A 17,615-nucleotide genomic window follows, 5' to 3' on the forward strand; every position below is an offset into this window, starting at 1 on the left:
GCTCGGGGGCAGGAGGTGGCCGTCCTGTGTGGCAGGGCTGGCTGAGCAGAGCCTCTCGGGCAAGGATCTGGGGCGTGATTTGTCTTGACTCGGGTAGAGAAAAGACTTCCAGTAGGTCTGAAAAGATGTTAATGTTATGATTAACACTTTCTGTGAATGCGGCAGTCGGGAAGCTTTAGGTATTTGAAAAGAATTAACCTTCAAAATCTGCCACTGGGCTGGGATTCGCTCTGATCCCCAAATGGAGGAAACTCAGTATTGAGAAGTGAAGTGACATGTCCAAGGTCACACAGAGCCAATGAGCAGGTGACACATTCCAGCTTGTTTGACTTTAGTCGCCCTTTTGTTGGTCCAACAGGATCAAGCCCATTTTTCCTCTCCTCTCTCTCCTCCCCTTCCCTCCACCCCGGTGTCCCTACACAGTAGTTACTTCCTGAGTTTCTCAGTTGGTGCTGAGGCGTTACCTGTCCAGATTCAACCCCAGATGTAAATTTATGGTTTTACGTGGAGTAATTATTTCCTGTGTAGATGGCAGCAGCACTGAGATAACCAGCACATCCGCCGGTGTTTCGCAACAGGCTCTTCGCTCTCCCATTGCGTGACGCTGCTTCCAGGCACGTGATTTGCCTTCCCAGGGGTCTGGTCTGTCCTGCTGCCACGTGTGAGCTCCAGGCGGCCCTGCTTCCGGTGGACGCAGGGTACGCTGCGATGCTGCCATGATGCCAGCAAAAGGCCAGCAAGCAGCTACGGCTCCAAGGCTAGCTGTGTATTTACGTTTAAACAGAACAATTACATCCTGGGATTATCACCTTATTATCCAACGAGCTCTCAAAAAAAAAAACCCAAACAATTTCCATGTGGTGTGGCAAAAAGAGGTCAGCGTTCCTTTCTGAAAAGTGGACTCATTTGTGGCCATTGGACCCAGCTTTAAATCCTGGGTCATCACGGGGCTGGGCGTAGGTTACATCACCTAGCCATCGTTCCTGACGATTGCTTTACACTTATTTTTCCATTTGTGGCCCTGTAGGCTGAAAAACATGCCACACTGTAAGAATTATTAATTTTTTTTTAAGTAAACCACAAGTTTACAGCTGTCTGCGTCCTGGTTGGGCTTATCCTGCTGGATACACGAAATCTGCTGTTTGTTTTGGTTTTTTTTCCACAGGCTTCTACTCCATCAATCACACCGACTGCCTGGAGTCTCTCATTCACCACTGCTTTGATGGCACCACGGGGGAGCTCGCCCACGCCTTCTTCCCGCCCAACGGGGAAATCCATTTTGATGACCATGAATACTGGATATTGGGGAATACCCGGTTCAGCTGGAAAAAAGGTACCGCGTGGCTCGGGGAGCACGTAATGCCTGTAGGATTTCCAGCTTAGTTCTGGGGTTTGCCTGGTTTGGGAAAGAGGCAACGGTTGTGATTTTCGGTAGTGTTGGAAGTTGTTGGCCTGGTGTCACCTGGAGTCAGGTGGCAAAACTGCTGCAAGGGATTGTGTGGTGGCAGTGCCATTTCTTTCTGCTGAGTAGTTCAGTAGATTTATTCAATAGTTCAGCCACCTCTGGAGGTGAAATTAGAAGCGTGTGGAAACCATCGGTTTTGCTAAGACCGTACCCTCCCTGGGCTTAGCTATTCCCTCTGCTTTTACACCAGGATTAGCAAATGTGCTTCAGCACATGGTGCCAGCTCGGTGGTTTTTTTCCATTTTTCTCCCAGGCGTTTGGCTTACGGATCTGGTCCATGTAGCAGCTCACGAGATAGGACACGCTTTGGGGCTCATGCACTCCCTGAACCCCAACGCCCTCATGCACATCAACGCCACCTTGACCGGGAAAAAAACCATCTCCCAGGATGAAGTCTGGGGAATTCACAGGCTTTACGGTAAGGGAGGCAGCGTTGTGCTCTGGGGTCATCCGTGTAAAGGTTTGCCTAAAGCATCCCTTGGATCCTTGTGGTGTTAGACCCTCGTCATTTGGAAGGACGGAGCCGTGAGCCGACCATGGTCTGGTTCCAGCCCTGCCGGCTTCAAATGTGGTGGCCAGGAGAGGCTGGAAGTCTCACAGACTTCGTGCTCCTGCCTTCCCGATTCGGAGAGAAGTTTTAGAGCCCCGACTCACATTTACGCATTTGCAAGCAGCAGATGCCCAAAGGGAAAGGAAAAGCTCAGTGCAAAGGAGGGAGGAAGACAAAGAGCTGTTAAATACGCTTTTGGCTGGACTCAGATGTATTAATACAGGGTAACAAAACTCTCCACAAAGCAAACAGGCGGTGGCACGATTCTTTCCTGTCCCAGCTACCACTTACATTGAACAAAATGCTTTAGGTGAAGCGTCAATTTGTTTCTCGGAAGGAACCATCTACCCCAATCCCTCTAATGCCTTCTCTGCCTCCGTTTCAGGTTGTAAAGACAGATTATTTATGTGCCCGGCATGGGCGCAAAAAGGTTTCTGCGAGAAACGCAGGAAGCTGATGAAGAAGCACTGTCCATCCACCTGTGACTTCTGCTACGGTACCTGAGCTTTCTTTCTGTGATTCGTGGTGGGGTTTGCACAGAGGGAGGAGGTAAAAGTTAGGGGTGTTTGATGCAGGGACAGGCAGGCTCTGAGTTCTGCACTCGAGCTCAGCGGATGCCCCATCCAGCTGTAGCAGAGATGGCCCCATAGATTTCAGCCAAGATCGAGGCTTGGCAGTAGGAAGCAGCTTTTGTGTTTAAACATTCATGGACTTAAAAGATTAAACTGTCCCTGTTCTTCTCTAGTTTCACTGAAGCAATGACAGGGAGTCTCTGAACACACAACTCCTCCCTGTGCCTCAGACAAGGGCTTCCCCTTCAGCCCCAGCTGAGGGAGTGGGATGCTGAGGAGTTAAATTCAGAGATAAGAAATGCAGTGCAGCTCCTCCTGCACCCAGGAAACCGAAACAAGACAAATAACATCTCAAGCACAGCTGGGCTTCAGCTGCTCCATAAAAAAGAAGATAAAGCATGTTAATCACCTTATCTAGTCTCTCAGTTCCATGAATCCAGGTAAGGGACTAGCATAGGATCAGGTCAAGTTGTTGCAGCTGTGGAATTCAGCTAAATACCTGCTGACCTTAAACAGCCGCCCCGTGTCACTGGGACCTCATTCTCCAGTACAAAGATATTTTCTTAGGCCAGATTAATGCAAAGATGCAGCCCGATAATGACAAACCCATAGACTCTAGGGGATTGTTCATATACTCTTCCGTATATATGAAAGAGGCGAATTGATTTTTAGCCATCTCTGTCGGTTTACACGCCACAAAATTGTTCCCTTTGCATATGAACAGGGCTAGCTGGGAATTGCTTAGTACGAGGGGTTTGTAACAGGAATACTTTAAGATTCCTTAGATGATAACATAATTCTGTGAAAGTGTGTTTGGAATGACTAAAGCTGAGATATGCCAACTACCTTCTGCTGTTTCTTTCTCTCACCTCTGGTGGACAGAATTCCCATTCCCAACAGTTCCTCCTACTCTGCCCCCGCCGAGGACAAAGACCAAGACTGTTTCTGAAGGCAGGAACGTCACCTTCCGCTGCGGACAGAAGATAATTCATAAAAAAGGCAAAGTTTAGTAAGTGCCCTATTATTTATTCCAGTCCTTCAGGAGACTTTGCAGCTTGCTTCCCCCTGAGGAGGGCTGACACAACAGCCTCGCTCAGGACGCAGCTCATCTGGCCGCAGAGCGGGCAGCGGGGGGGCTGCCGAGCTGTGAGCAGGGAGCGTGCAAATACTGTCCCTAACGTGGCAAAGAATTTACTGTGAAATGAACACGCTGAGCTGAAAAAAAAGGATCAAATAGATGGCAAAAAGACAATTCTTACCATCAAGTCGAATTCCCTGGCCCATTTTCTTGCAAAAAACCCTGCAGTCTTAAATTTCAGTTAGTAGTTTGTGAATTCTTATGCATGTATAAGCCTGTTATTTCTGGAGGTATCCGAGAGTCCATGAGTTGTGTCAGGCTGCATTGTACTAGATATTCTGTAGTTTAATTTATATTATTTTTCTTACGACAGCTGGTATAAAGATAAAGAGCTTCTGGAATACTCATATCCGGGTTACTTATCCTTAAATGAAGATCACATGAGCATCATTGCAAATGCAATTAACGAAGGAACTTACACTTGTATAGTAAAGAAAAAAGAAAGAATCTTGACTACTTATTCCTGGAGAATCAGACTGAAGCACTAACAAGGGCCCTGGAACGAGCACTTCAGTTACTCCCAATTCTGCTTCAAATTCAGAATGTTTCTTTGGCATTTTATATTTAATCTCAAGTAGCACAACTGAACTTCTCCATCAACTGCTTCCATTTCTTGCGCAAAAGAGACTCTGAGACGGGATTACTGGAACCTAAAACTTTTCCGAATCAGTTTTAATGATGAAGAATTTATCAAGTATGTGCCGTACAGAGAATTAAAAACTTTTTTTTTTAAAAAAAAGTGAAGCGTCGGGTGTTGCAGTTGAACTGTGTGGATCACTGCAGACTGCTGAAAAACCAGAACAGAATTTGTCATCAAACAAATGGACGACAGCATCAGAACCTTTTAAAAAAGTGTGAGATCTAATACGACTTTTTCTTTTACTTGTCAGGAGGGTGAATGGGCACAACAAACCCGCTCTAATTACTCCAGGTTTTGACGTGTTCAGATACCCACAGAACATCTTTTTCTGCCCCCAACTGCTTTCCTGCGGTTTGTATTTATTGCATCTTTCCACGGACAATGAAGCTCAGGAGGATAGAAGGTGAGCGCTCCACGTAAAAAATAGGCAACTGAGACGAAATAAAAAGCTGAAATGCAGTGATGGAACAGCACTGCACTACTCAGGGAGAGCTGGTATTTCCCTTCTACCAAAAAAAAAAAAGTTATTGATCTCCACAGATGAGGGATCTTGCTAAAATCCCGTCCACGTCACTGAGCAGAGTGGGAACAGAACTGGCTCAGTACCAGGGAATCAATCAGGCCCTAAGAGACAAGAGTTCTGTGTTCCTCCACAGAGACTAAAACCTCTACTGGTTTCAAAACTTACCCTCGATTTCAATACATCCACATTCCAGTTCCCTGACCTTTACCCAGAAAAAGTCTTACAGTGCTTGAAACGGACAGAATATTTATAATTTAAGTTAATCCTTTTACTGGAGTGCTGCCCGGTTCTCACTGCATGCATACCCCGGTATTTTCCAAATCCTTCTGTTCCCAGGAAAGAAGGCTGGGCTACAAATCGGACCCAGAAGGATCTGATATTCCAACATCACTCCGCTCGTCTTCTGTCTTACGAGAAAGGAGGGGGATAGGGCATTATGCAATCAGTAATGCTAAGTTCCTTTTTTTTAATGGGAAAAAGGGCATACGTAAAAGAACTTTCTATAGAAAATAAAGCTTCAAGTCTCCATATTAAATCTTTTTGATTTATAAAACAATAGAGGAGGTCTTTTGCATCAGTCCCATTGTAAAAACATGTCTACAACACATCAAACCCTGTTCAGCTCAGCAGTGCACTCAAACATATTGTATCCAGTCCAGCCCTTTCCTCAGAACTGGTTTTTCTTTTGCCCTAACTATACTCACACGCATACAATTTATTTAAAATTACAAAACGTTGTTTGCCCAGGCTGAAACTGTGCTGGAATAGAGACAACACAGATTTGGGGGGCAGCAGGGGTGGAATAAGTTTCTACTCTAGAATACTCAATGGCCCCAACATCCAAGTTCGCTGCATGTGGAGAAATTAAATCCTTCAGACCGCTGAACAATTAAAAATGTTATTTTAATTCTACAAATTTACAAGGAAAAGACCAAAACAAAACAAACCCATGAAAAAAAAAAAGCTAAAAATAAACCAGAAACTGTTCCAGGCTTGTACTTCAAGTTTTCCTTTGTCGAATTTTGTAGCGATCCTTGGCTTTTCAGGTTAACTCAGTCCTCCAATGGAATGCAGCACTTATACTCCACACCCAGGCAAAGCCTCTGAATCTGGGATGACGTTTGACTTTTTCCCTGTGAAAATCAGCCAGTCTCCCTGACGTGACGAACAGAACTGGGGAACTCAGAAATCGACTCACATGAACAGTTCTTTTTTTTTTTTTTTTTTCCTTTCTTTTTTATTTTCCCCTCCCTCTTTCATGTTGAGTTTAAAACTTGAGGCTGAATCCAGGTCCTGCCGCCGATGCACCTTGATTCGTGGTGGTCAGATGAAAACCCGTGTCTTTCAGATCGTCGTCGCCCTGTGAAAACCAATCCCAAGGCATTTATCGGTGTGTGTGCAGATGCATTTCCTCTCCACCCCAGAAAGATAAATGGCAACAACAATAAACTAGTTCAAGTATCTCCAGGAGACTACGTGAACTCTTCCAATATCAGGATTTGGAAACGCCTAAGGCGGGGGGAGTCTCGACCGCTGTGCTTACCAGCTGGCTGTAGCCGAGGCCGCCCTCGGGGGGTCGTGGGCTCGTGCCACGTTTTACCCTCTGTTGTTCGCTTTTCGCTGGCCACGTGGGGAACATGGAGGGGTCGATAGGAAGGGGAGTCTCTCGGAAATATTCGTGCTTCAAACCATCCTCGGCAGTAATTCTTCTGGCTGGGTAGTACGTCAAAAAGCTGAGAAGAGTTTAGGACGACAATGGAAGAGGGAAGAAGAGAGAGAGGGGTAGAAAGACAAAAAAAGATTAGCCTCAAAATAATGAATTCTTCAGCAACGTGATTTACAATTTTCTGATTTTAAAAGCACACTTCCTGTGTGAACCTGTAATTCATGAACAGCAGCTGGAACTACATCTCAGAAGTAGTTTTCGGAGGGATCTGTTTACAGGGGTGTATCAGACACCTCAGACCCTGCAGGTAGTCAGCTATAGCTCTGTTTTCTAAATCTTTTAATATGACCTCTTCTTCCCCCTTTTTTCAATTATCATTTGTTTTAACAAGCTCTAGACTACACAAGAGCTGACAGCACATCATTAAACATGACAAGACCCAGCTAAAACGACTACTAAATCATTTTTCTGTCCTTCTAGGATATGGGTGTGCAAAATCAGTTCTGGACTGAGGTTTAAGAGTAGGCATTAAAAGCACGGGGCACTGAGTAAAGCTGTTGTGAGAGTGAGGAATATCCTTGCGAGGAATGTCACAGCCTCCGAGCGCCTCAGCCGGTTTTGACAAGGCTAAACGTCTGAAATAAGCTCCACTACACGTCATTTTGTACCTCTAAGACAGCTCGTGAACACATTTGTGCAGAACATGCTGGAAGGCGGCACTTACTTGTTCATCAGATCGAAGCCCTGGTCAGAGAGGAGCGCTCCAAATCGCTTGCGGAGGTTGTTATAGGGATATTCCGTGAACGTCATCTTCTTCACTGCTGGCAGCTCATTGTAACCCGGCCAGATTTTTTCACTTGGAGTCCCCAGATCCTGTCAATTAAACCAGCTCCTTAATAAACTCGCTCTAGAGAGCAACCCTCCTACTGACTTATGATGCAGCTAGAGGAGTTGGGAAGTATCCAGAGAAGACAGATATAACACCAGTCACGGTCTTAGACTTAGCATTTTAAAACAAGAATCAGAGAAACGATCCTCTAAGGCTGAATCTCTGGCAAAAAGCAACAGGCACCTTTAATTTCTTTAATACTCTAATGCAGTCTCTAAAACCAGTCAGTCAGACTCCATAGGTGCTAAAAACTCACCTTAAAAACCTTGTTAATTTGGTCAATCTCTGACTTCCCAGGAAAAAGGGGCTTCTGTGTTAACAGCTCCCCAAAGATACACCCCACCGACCACATGTCTATCGCCGTTGAATATTCCTGAAAAGAAAGAATATATGAATACGTCACAGAATCGGGAAGACACTTTCACTGAGGTGTTGTTGAGGGGCAGTTCTTTTGGTTTGGAGTATTATTTGGGTTTTTTTGGGGGAGGGAGGGTTATTTGGGCTTTTTTAAGGACTCTACCACTCTGAACAGAACACATACAATCACTCCAATCCCAAAGGCACAGGTCTCAACTGTATTCATTTAAAAGTTAAAGCTACTGTGAATTTGTGAAGGTTTTGAGCAGAAAACCCTTTCAGCCATGGTATTAGGAAAAAGATCACTAAAGATTCAGAATTCCCAGCTCTAAATCAACGCAAAGAATCAAACGTACTCGCTTTGTCCATAAATTATCACACAAAGTCGGTCTGAAGAGTCATTGCTCTAGCAGCCAAGGGAGGGAGGAGAAACGTACCTTAGCTCCAAGCAACAACTCGGGAGCCCTGTACCAAAGCGTCACGACCACGGGTGTGTAAGGCTTCAGTGGAGACCCATATTCACGGGCCAGTCCAAAATCTCCAACCTAAACAAAAACTGGTGATCAGCAAGATTTCCAACACTGACATTACTGTCAGCACACAGGTGTGCTGGCCACGCTGGCTACCGCACGGCTTCCGGCCAGCAACACCAGCCCCGCAGGGGATGCTGTTCCTCACGGGCCTTCCTTGGTTTTTGCACTAAGCAAGAGAGTGCTGCTCAGACTTCTAACCATGCCAGAAAGAATTCAGGAGCCACCAGCCCATGCTTGTTTGTCACATCCCAGCATCAATCTTACAGCTGGGGCACGCCTGTCTCTTCACTGTGACAGTAAAGTTCACTCTCTCCCAACTGTATTTACAGCCACAGCTCGTACCTCTTCGAGGTTAACACAAAACATTTATGTGGCTCTGACCCCACTGCGAAACGAGGGTTTGCCTAAGGGCAGTATATTCTTACTTTTAAAATGCCGGAGTGGCTGAGCAACAGGTTGGAAGTTTTCAAGTCTCGGTGAAGTATCCAGTTGTCGTGAAGATGCTTGACTCCTCGAAGTAATTGAATCATCAAGGTTTTCACTTCACCTGAAATGATAAAAAGAAGCCAAAGGAACTTAAGAGAATAAATCCCATCCATCTTTAATTTTTTTTTTTTTGAGTTAGTTTGATGCCAGTATGGCCCAAAGACACGGAGGTTTGCGTTGGCCAGTTTTCCAGTTTTGAGAATTACCGGAGACTACGGCAAAGAGTACCTGGTAGAAATGGTTGCTTCATCGTTTCCATCAGACTCTTGAGATCGTGTTCGACGTAGTTCATTACAATGTAGATTTTATCCATATTACTGCCTACAACGATTTCCTAAAACACAAACGATCAGACAAGCACACAGCAGTTAAAGAGCACGCAAGAGTGAATTTTACAAACTGCCTGGCAAGATGATAAGTGGAGCTTGCCGTCAGTAAAATCCACAGAAAATTAATTTCTCTATGAGAAACCCAAAAGCTAATTTTTGCAAAACATTAGCTGATGTAGAGACAAGTCATGTCTCCATAGCTCACAGGCAGTATACAACTGGTCACAGAAATGAGCGCTGCTATGAACGCTAACATTTTTTATAAGGCATTTTAAAAGCCAAGAGGCAATATTTCAAAAGCAGAAATACTTCTGAAAGAGAAGGTTGTGTCCTTACTCTGACAGTGACAATATTTAAATGTTGTGCTTTCAGAATAGTATTTATTTCTCTCAGAGAAGTAATGGGAAAGCCTTCTTTTTCCTTTTCCATCTTCAGTCGCTTCAGAGCCACAATTTCATCTGCAAAGAAAACAGAATTAGTGACTGTGGATTTCCCATCACACGGCTAACAAAATACAGGTTAAGAAGGAGACCAAGTGGTCGTATTATTCTAAAATAAACAGAGGAACCAAGGCACCTACAACTGCACCGCTAAATACCAAAGATACCAACTAGAGACGAGTGATACTAACCCGTCTTCTTGTCTTTTGCTCTGTACACGACGCCGTATGTTCCTTCTTCAATCCTGTTCAAACACTGAAATTCCTCCACGCTACGACATCCCTGAAGAAAACAGACAGATGGATAACATTTACTCCTCCGGCATCTGGGGGAGGCTTTCGCTTTTTTTGTTTTAAGAAGACATATGGTAAACTTCATCAACTTCACAGGAATAGTTAAAATTTACCAAAAAAACCCAACAACATGGCTACGCCATGTGAGAAAGATATCTTTGGGGTTTATTTCACTGGGACCCCCAGAGGAATCCTGGTCAGCATCTGTGTTTTAGTAAATTATTTCATTAACTCTTCACTCATTCACTTTTGCACGGAATAAACTGAAATTTCTGCCATAACAGCAAAGGCAGCACCTCGGCACCTGAGACTGATAGATACCTTTCCCATAGTAATTAAAAACATGCTTTCCCTTTGTACGTCTACCCTTTGGTATTGGCTACGAAAAGAATAACCACCCGTCAGGTTCTGTTCACGTTAACAGAACTCTTCTCTCCCAAGAGATCCTGAAGCACCCGTTAAGAGCTGCTCTACCTGAAGTGCAGGAAGATACTTGGGAAGCTCTTGCTTCAGTTCGATGGGGGAGGACGCCGGCGAGTCAGGAACGTAGTCTCCTTCGGTCATGGCATTGGAATGAGGGGTGCCCTCCCCTACCTCCTCCTCTTCTACTTCGCTTCCTGCCGAATCTCGGTCAAACCTCGACTCTGTAACTTTAAAAGTCAGAATCAGTCGTGGAAAGAGGGAGCCCTTTGGAAGGGTTAAGTTCAGCTCCAGACAGTTAAGGGTAATGACATGCTGAGCTTGTGCAACTCATGCACCTTAAGTTACTGCAACAGAAAAGACGATTGAGAAGCCTAATTTCTCCTCTTTGCAAAGATGATGTTTCCGAGAACTCATTTAGAGTCACGTACATACAATCACGATAAATACAGCACGTCAGAAATCTTTACACTAACAAAATGGAAAAGAAAACCGCCCCAGTATGTCTCATTCTGACTGCAAAGTTTTTTTTGATGAAAGGACAGGACAGAAGTCCCAAAATGAAAAAGATGAGCTCATTAGACTAGTATCTGATTTCCTCTAAACACAGACCTTGGAACAGATTTCAAGGAATTTCTGATTTTGACATGAGAATGACCTCAAAATGCCAAATATACAACGCTTTAGAACGATGGCAAAAGCGCAACAAGAAATATATTTAAAATATTTTTTATAAGTATTTGGAGAAATGCAAAAACATCAGCTTTAAATATTCAGTATTTGCATTGTACCAACTGGGATGTGGTTTCCATTCTCCCGTTCCTCCTCTTCACTCATTTCTTCTTCGCTCACCTCTTCTGCAAAACAGAATCAAGTTCGATTGAATAACCTCAGCACTCGTGTGGTTCCACGTAAGGCAGATCGCCACTGAAACACTTTTCTAACTTGCCAGCTGCCTTCACCTTCTTTATCTTGTTAGTGACCTCGTAATTATTTTCCACTTGGAAAGCAAATGCCTTCCCTAACTCCACAAAACTGCACTTTCCAGCTTCCCATAGAGAACACCACTCTTGCCAATTATCTGGGAACTCCAGGATGGGGTTACGTGAATAAATTAATTCAGGAAGCTCATGAATATTTATTAGCTGTGATAGATTTTAAAAGGCACACTTGTGCCTTTTCTTTACTAATTAATTACAAAAACAGTTGTAAGGATTTTTTACTAAACCATTTTTATTATGTTAATTTACTTGTACTGGCATGAAAAAAAACTACTAAAATTTGCAACTGAAAATAATTTAAAAAGACACAATTGTATTTCACCACCCCCCAAGTAAGCGCAGATTTGTTCTCTACAGAATGTTACGTTACAAAATTACTTCAAGGGTTAGCCTCACACCATTTAGGAAGAAAAAAATGGCTTTCAGTTTTCTAACCTGGCTTCTTAGATGAATAATTGGTATTACCTCTATATAAAAGGATAGAATATGACTTGTACTTGTTTTTTTTTTCTTTTTAGTTATCTTGACCTGTGAGGTCTCAGCCTATCCTAGACTAAGAGAAAAGGAAAATGTTCAAATAAAACCGTAAGGTGAGAAACAAAGCAAATCATAACACACCAGTCCAGGACCTGCTTTATGTTACTCACCAGCTGACTGCTCAGAGACTTCCTCAGAATTGCTTCCCGTCTCCTCCTCCTCCTCCTCTTCCTCGCCCTCTTCCTCAGAACCTTCACTGCTGGACTCCTCCTCCTCTTCTTCCGAGCCTGATCCAGACTCTGTTGCGGAACAATCGAACACATACCTAAGTGGGCACACGCTCTAACACAGGGTTCCCTCAGCAGACAGCTGCACAATTAGTGACATCTCCTCAATTGCATCTAATCACCTGATGAAGACTCTGCCGAGCTGGTCTTTCTCTCACTGTCACTGATGTCTTGCAAGTCTGAAAGAGGATCTCTCTCTTCTGGTTTCTCTTCTTTTACTGCTGAGATGATAAAAATTACAAACAGGGTGCTGACTGAGTACCACTCCTCGGACTGGATACCCAGGTAACTGCTTTGCTTTCTCTGGCCATTAAATCAGTGCTGAACGTTCCTTATTGGAAATACAGAGCACGAACACAGTTTCGCGCTCTGCTCAAATATAAGCAGCTCTTCTGAATTGCAGTGGTGCAGGATCAACAGACTAAATGCAGAGTATCGACCTTTTGCGTTTTTAAACGTGACACATACCTAAACCCCTCTAAGATTAATTGCTTTTTTAATGTGTTTTTTTTAAAGTAACATGGTAACAAGCATCACCACAACACAGTCTCACTGATGTGTGTACACAGAGCACTTACTATTCTAATGCAGTCCCTCTGGACCCCCATGAAATACCACGTGCCAATAGCTGGGGATGGATGAGACAGTAGCTTGAAAGGACTTGCTGCCTGCCTGCACCTGGAATTCCAGCCGATTACATCTGCAATCGGCTAACTTGGAACAGTTACACTTATTTTTACAGCTACACACATTAACAAGCAGACACAGAGCTTTTCTTTAACCAAGGACACTATGACGTCAGTTGTGCAAGTTCTCTACTCACAGTCAGGACTTCTAGGCCTGGGAAGGACCATTTTCTGGCTCAGAAAACAAAACACACCATCTAACCAACACTGCCTGAGGCATTTGTTTTCTTCTACGAGATGGCAACATCAGTGATGCTTACACTATATCGGCCCCTGTAAGGTAACTTTGTAAGGTAGCTTAGTTCCTAACAGTGAATCCAGCTGGAGCTAGTGTAAAATCTGTTTTAAATCTTTGAGGGAATTAAATTTAAAATTCAGTCAGCTGCTTCTTTCATCACTGAATGAAGTAACTCTCTTGGAAACTTTTTAAATGACTACCCCTACTGCCAAAAAGGAGATTCGTTCCATTTGTCACTTGCACAATTACCTGCAAAGGCAGCATTGCTTTGGAAAACCGTACATCTCTATGTATTCATGAATATTCCAGAGTTACGCCACCGTGGCTGAAGTGGCTAATACTTTCAGCAGAGTACCAGGGATATAGTTTGCTACTAAAAATGAAACACTAACCCCAAAGAGCTCCTCTTAGCCCGCAGGCAAAGACATGATAAAGTGGCAATGGCTACCTGGTTTCCTGCTATCTCCTTGCTCAAGCTTGTCTCTTTGCTGTCGTAATGGGCTGCGACTCCAGGGTCTCATTTTTACTTTGTCTCCATATTCTTCCCTCACTGTTCTATGGTGTGCAGAAACTAGTGAAAACAAAACCGGAAGAAATCGTTACATCTCCCTGCCCTAATTAGAACACTTCTGTCTGCCAAAATCACCTGCTTCACGTACTTTTCGTTCTTCCTCACACGCTAAAAAGGGGAGCGGGGAGGAGTGGAAGCGGAACCTGACTGTGTCTAGGAGAGTAAAGGACTACGATTTACCTCACGCACAATAAAATACGGGTTTGTGTTACTCAGAGAAAGGTGCTGCCATGCTTGGGGAACAGAAGCAAGATGCCCTAAATATGACAGAGCAGACACCCTGAAACTGGGGTGTTACTGCCAGAGAGAGAAGTGGACAGATCAGGAAGAGTAAAAAAGAGTAAAACCCGCTAAGGTTTAGAAGGAGCTGACAGAACATTTAGAGCAATAAAAATAACTAAAACGAAAGGCAAGATAGATGGAGCCGTATCAGCATCAACACCAAGCACAGAAAGGGGCTGACTGGTACGAATGAGCCCAACTAGGAAGAGCAGCAATAAACACAACCGCTGCTGCTCCTGAACAATCTTTTTCACTCGACCACAGGAAATGAGCTCTGGTTTTTACCACTGAAACCTGGGACAAACAGAGCTGCTTTAACCAAAACCCATCTGAACTTAGACTGCAAGGACCTGATGTGCTACGCAAAGAGAGGGTTCATGTGTAGAACTTAATTTAAAGTGCTCGGTTATCAGAACTTCCCCACGACTCCCACTACAGCCATTTTCACAGCTGGAGCCCTACCTTTGCAATTTATTTCCCCAAGCCCTTAAACCACTCAATTTTGAGACTTCAATCTCTATCCCATCGGGTTAGACTCAGCCAAAGAGTTCAGAAGCGACTGGGATCATGACAGATACACACACATGCATGCACAGAGACAATGCCAAGTACATAAATCGTTTCTACAGAAAACCAGATTAACGAAGAGAGGCTAAGAAAGACTTAGTGGCTAATTGATATGCCATGACACTGAAGGCATGTGGCACTGGTTTATTTCCCCATGTAGAACTTAAAAGATTTTTTTTGCCCCCTCCCACATAGAAGGCTTCTGCTCTTTAATTTTTTTTTAAATTCTAGCACTGATTTAAGTAAAAAAATCTTTCTATACCTCCATTGTGCGCGTCAGCAGATAGTAAGCTCTAGTAACGTTTACACAGAGACAGTTACCTTCTCTTCTGGCTTCCCGTTCCTTACGTCTTTCTTCAGCTCGCCTTTCTCGCTCTTTTTGCTCCCTTTGTTCCTTTTGCTGCTCTCTGATTTTCCTCTCTCGTTCTCGCTCAAGTTGCTCCAGGCGATCTCTAGAAAAGAATTATTTTTTTGTTACGTTGCCGCTCACAGCTTACAAACTAAAGGAAAACTGTTTTGCTGTTACAAACTCCGGCGCCATTCAATTCCACTAGCACCAACACCACTGACTGCGTATCAGTGGTCAAAAACTGAGGCAGCTTTTTGTGTGATCCTTTAAAAACAGCGTTCCAAAGACAACGAACACGAGCTCTAAAATACACGAGCTTCTGCACTCTCATTAGCATTTAAACAGAAATTGAGCAAGTTCAGTTAATGAATCCCTTGACACTGTGCAAACATGGTTCCTGCTTTTTTCTTTTTTTCATTACAGTAAAACACCGGCAATGAATTCACCTAGAAATATCTGCAGTACCGAAGCCATTACAGAAGTAACTGAAGCCAAGAATGCATTTTCATTAGACAACACATTCACAGGAACATGGCACTGGCATCAGACAAGTTGTTGCTCTGAATTTGTGATTTCAGAGCAATGAATGGTTAGAGATCGATTTAGAGGAGGAAGCTGGTTGGACTAGATGATCTTTCGAGGTCCCTTCCAACCCCTAGCATTCTGTGATTCTGCGGATGGACGCAATGTACCTCTCCCTCCTGGAATGCTCCCTTGCCATTTCTCTCCGTTTCTGTCTTTCCCATTCGCGACGGGCTTTATCCTGCTCTTCTCTATGTCTCTTCCTACGCTCATGTTCCCGTTCTTTCTCTTTCACTCTGGCATGCTTCCCTAAACAAACAAAAGTGAATTTTGGAGTGTTACTACTCAAAATATTTAGCGCTTCTGTTTTTAAAAAGCAAAACTAGAAAGGACGAAACTTATGGTGACCTATTTTCATGTTCTCTGTTATTTTCTTAATGGAAATTTGAAAAGACTTCAAAGAGCAAAAGTAGACTCTCTGTCCCAAGTGACTGCTGTCCTCTCAAACACGCACAGACCCCTGCCATTCCCATAAAGGCATTAAACATAATCAAAGCAGTAATACCAGTTAAAATTCCTTCCTCTCATCCGCTTGTCCTGCTGCTTGCAGTTTACAGTTACTGCTAATTACCCTCTACACAATGCCTTTTCGGCGTCACCTTGGGAAGGCACCAGAGATGTTATCTAAGCGTAGTAATTACAACCTTCTGCTGAATGGCTACGATGTCTGCGCTTCTCTTTCCTCTTCTCATCTTTTCTATGATGGGCTTTTTCCTTCCGTGACATTTGCTGTGGTGGTTTTATAGCCAAGGAATCATCTTCTTCTCCTCTAAAACGCAAGACAAAATAAACCCAGGAGGGTTACATGTGCCGTCAAACAGACCATGTGCCGTTTCCTCTTTTCTCCATTGTGAAAAGAATGCGTTTTTTCCTATTCTATTAATTTATATTAATTTCCATAGTATCCCTCAATCAAGGCACTAGCCATGTGTTACAGAAATCAGACCTACAGATGAGGAGTTAAGCTATTACATATGCACTTTTAATACAAAAGCAAACTGAGGATGAATTAAGCACCAAAAAGAACCTGGCAGGCCTTTAACCACGTCTTGAGCCAACTGTTTCATTACTAGGTAGTGGCCAAAACTGGAACATATGACACTATTAAGCCTTAATCAGTATTTAAAAAAGATACTCTGGTATGTTCTGTGAACAGGAGATGGCACATCTGCATCCCAACCCTCCTCGCAGTACTTCTAAAGGTTAATTTCAGTAACTCTTCCTAAGGTAACAAGGTTATTTTCTTATTCCTACCTGTCCTCCATAGAGTCTTCCCTCCTGTAAGGTGAATTTCTGATTGTTATTTCCATGCGATGATCTCTCAACTCCCCCTCTTCAAGAGAATCCCGCTTTGAATCCCTATCATCTGACTGTGATGGAGACACAAGAAAGGGCAAAACCAAAATGCAATTTTTTGTTACGTCGCAAAATAAAAAAAGATTAAATAGTACTCTTCCATTCCTGGCTCAAAAGCCACCCTCAGCTGGTCACACCAGTACAGTACAGCAACTTAGGAAGTAGAGATTTCATAGCTGTTAGCAGCTAAACACAGTCTGATTGCAACGACAGCTGATCTTCTGTAAATCCAATGCAATTTGATAAAAATAAACAATAACGGAGGATTGTGTTAACCATGGTGCTGTTTTTTTTTCCAGAAGAAGGTTATTTTGCACGTAGTAATACACAAACAAGTAGTAACGTGAAAGTTATTCAAGAACGGTTATTTAAACCCATGCTTCTATAAAATCTCAGAAAGCTTGTTACTCAGACTGCAACTTCCAGTTACTCACATCGATTTCTTTAACTCACCTAACAACCACTGCGAAACAAAGCACAGGGCACAGCGCAAGGCAAATGAGAGCCTAGCGAAGCACCAAACTTCGGAACTTGGGATCACACGTGAAACATGCCCACCGAGAGGGCAAGAAGCCTTTTTCTCCTCAGAAAACGAGGACACAGGCTCCGAAGCTCCTCGGGTTTCACTCGAAACACACGTACACCAATGGACCACTTACATTTTTCATGCGTTTTATCTCTGCTTTCTCTTCTTGCTCCTTCCTTCGTTTTTTCTCCTGAAGAATTTCATCTAAAGTTTTCACCTTCCAAGAATCCTTTTCATCACCCATTTGAGTTTAAGAAAAACCTCTGAAAAAAGAACACGACGTTAACCTTTTCCTAACCGGACAACCCCTCGGTACAGCATCCTGAAAAGCCCTGAACCACAAGAGCCCCTTTGAAACCGAGAAGCACCCACCGACCGCCCTGCCGGAGGAA

The 17,615-nt window shown here is 43.6% G+C and overlaps 2 protein-coding genes across 5 annotated transcripts in view; one reads left to right on the forward strand and one right to left on the reverse strand.

Moving 5' to 3' along the window:
* MMP23B (matrix metallopeptidase 23B) overlaps positions 1–4,437 on the forward strand; it is a 7,536-nt gene extending 3,099 nt beyond the window's left edge. Inside the window, exons 4-8 of the mRNA XM_009871534.1 lie at positions 1,166–1,333; positions 1,719–1,883; positions 2,401–2,511; positions 3,470–3,596; positions 4,039–4,437. Coding sequence (XP_009869836.1) covers positions 1,166–1,333; positions 1,719–1,883; positions 2,401–2,511; positions 3,470–3,596; positions 4,039–4,213 — 746 coding nt within the window. The 3' untranslated portion in view covers positions 4,214–4,437. The remainder of the gene's footprint in view (positions 1–1,165; positions 1,334–1,718; positions 1,884–2,400; positions 2,512–3,469; positions 3,597–4,038) is intronic.
* Positions 4,438–6,142: 1,705 nt separating this feature from the next.
* On the reverse strand, positions 6,143–17,494 carry LOC104275551 (cyclin-dependent kinase 11B). Of its 4 annotated transcripts, none has more exons than XM_009871537.1 (19): positions 17,357–17,494; positions 16,596–16,711; positions 15,986–16,110; positions 15,452–15,590; positions 14,732–14,862; positions 13,439–13,561; positions 12,189–12,284; positions 11,950–12,078; positions 11,093–11,158; positions 10,356–10,531; positions 9,780–9,870; positions 9,485–9,606; positions 9,048–9,153; positions 8,759–8,880; positions 8,238–8,345; positions 7,700–7,816; positions 7,279–7,427; positions 6,432–6,621; positions 6,143–6,248 (listed from the first exon to the last, which is right to left on the reverse strand). In XM_009871537.1, the coding sequence occupies exons 1-19, from the start codon at positions 17,465–17,467 to the stop codon at positions 6,156–6,158; spliced, it is 2,310 nt and encodes a 769-aa protein (XP_009869839.1). In that variant the 5' UTR covers positions 17,468–17,494; the 3' UTR covers positions 6,143–6,155. The 4 variants fall into 4 exon arrangements, with proteins under 4 accessions (XP_009869839.1, XP_009869840.1, XP_009869838.1 ...); XM_009871538.1 differs by having other exon boundaries at positions 16,013–16,110; positions 17,357–17,467; XM_009871536.1 differs by having other exon boundaries at positions 15,983–16,110; positions 17,357–17,467.
* Between the last annotated feature and the right edge of the window lie 121 nt (positions 17,495–17,615).

The sequence above is a fragment of the Apaloderma vittatum genome, unplaced genomic scaffold, assembly GCF_000703405.1.
Source record: "Apaloderma vittatum isolate BGI_N311 unplaced genomic scaffold, ASM70340v1 scaffold32196, whole genome shotgun sequence".
In the NCBI taxonomy this organism is placed as follows: domain Eukaryota; kingdom Metazoa; phylum Chordata; class Aves; order Trogoniformes; family Trogonidae; genus Apaloderma; species Apaloderma vittatum.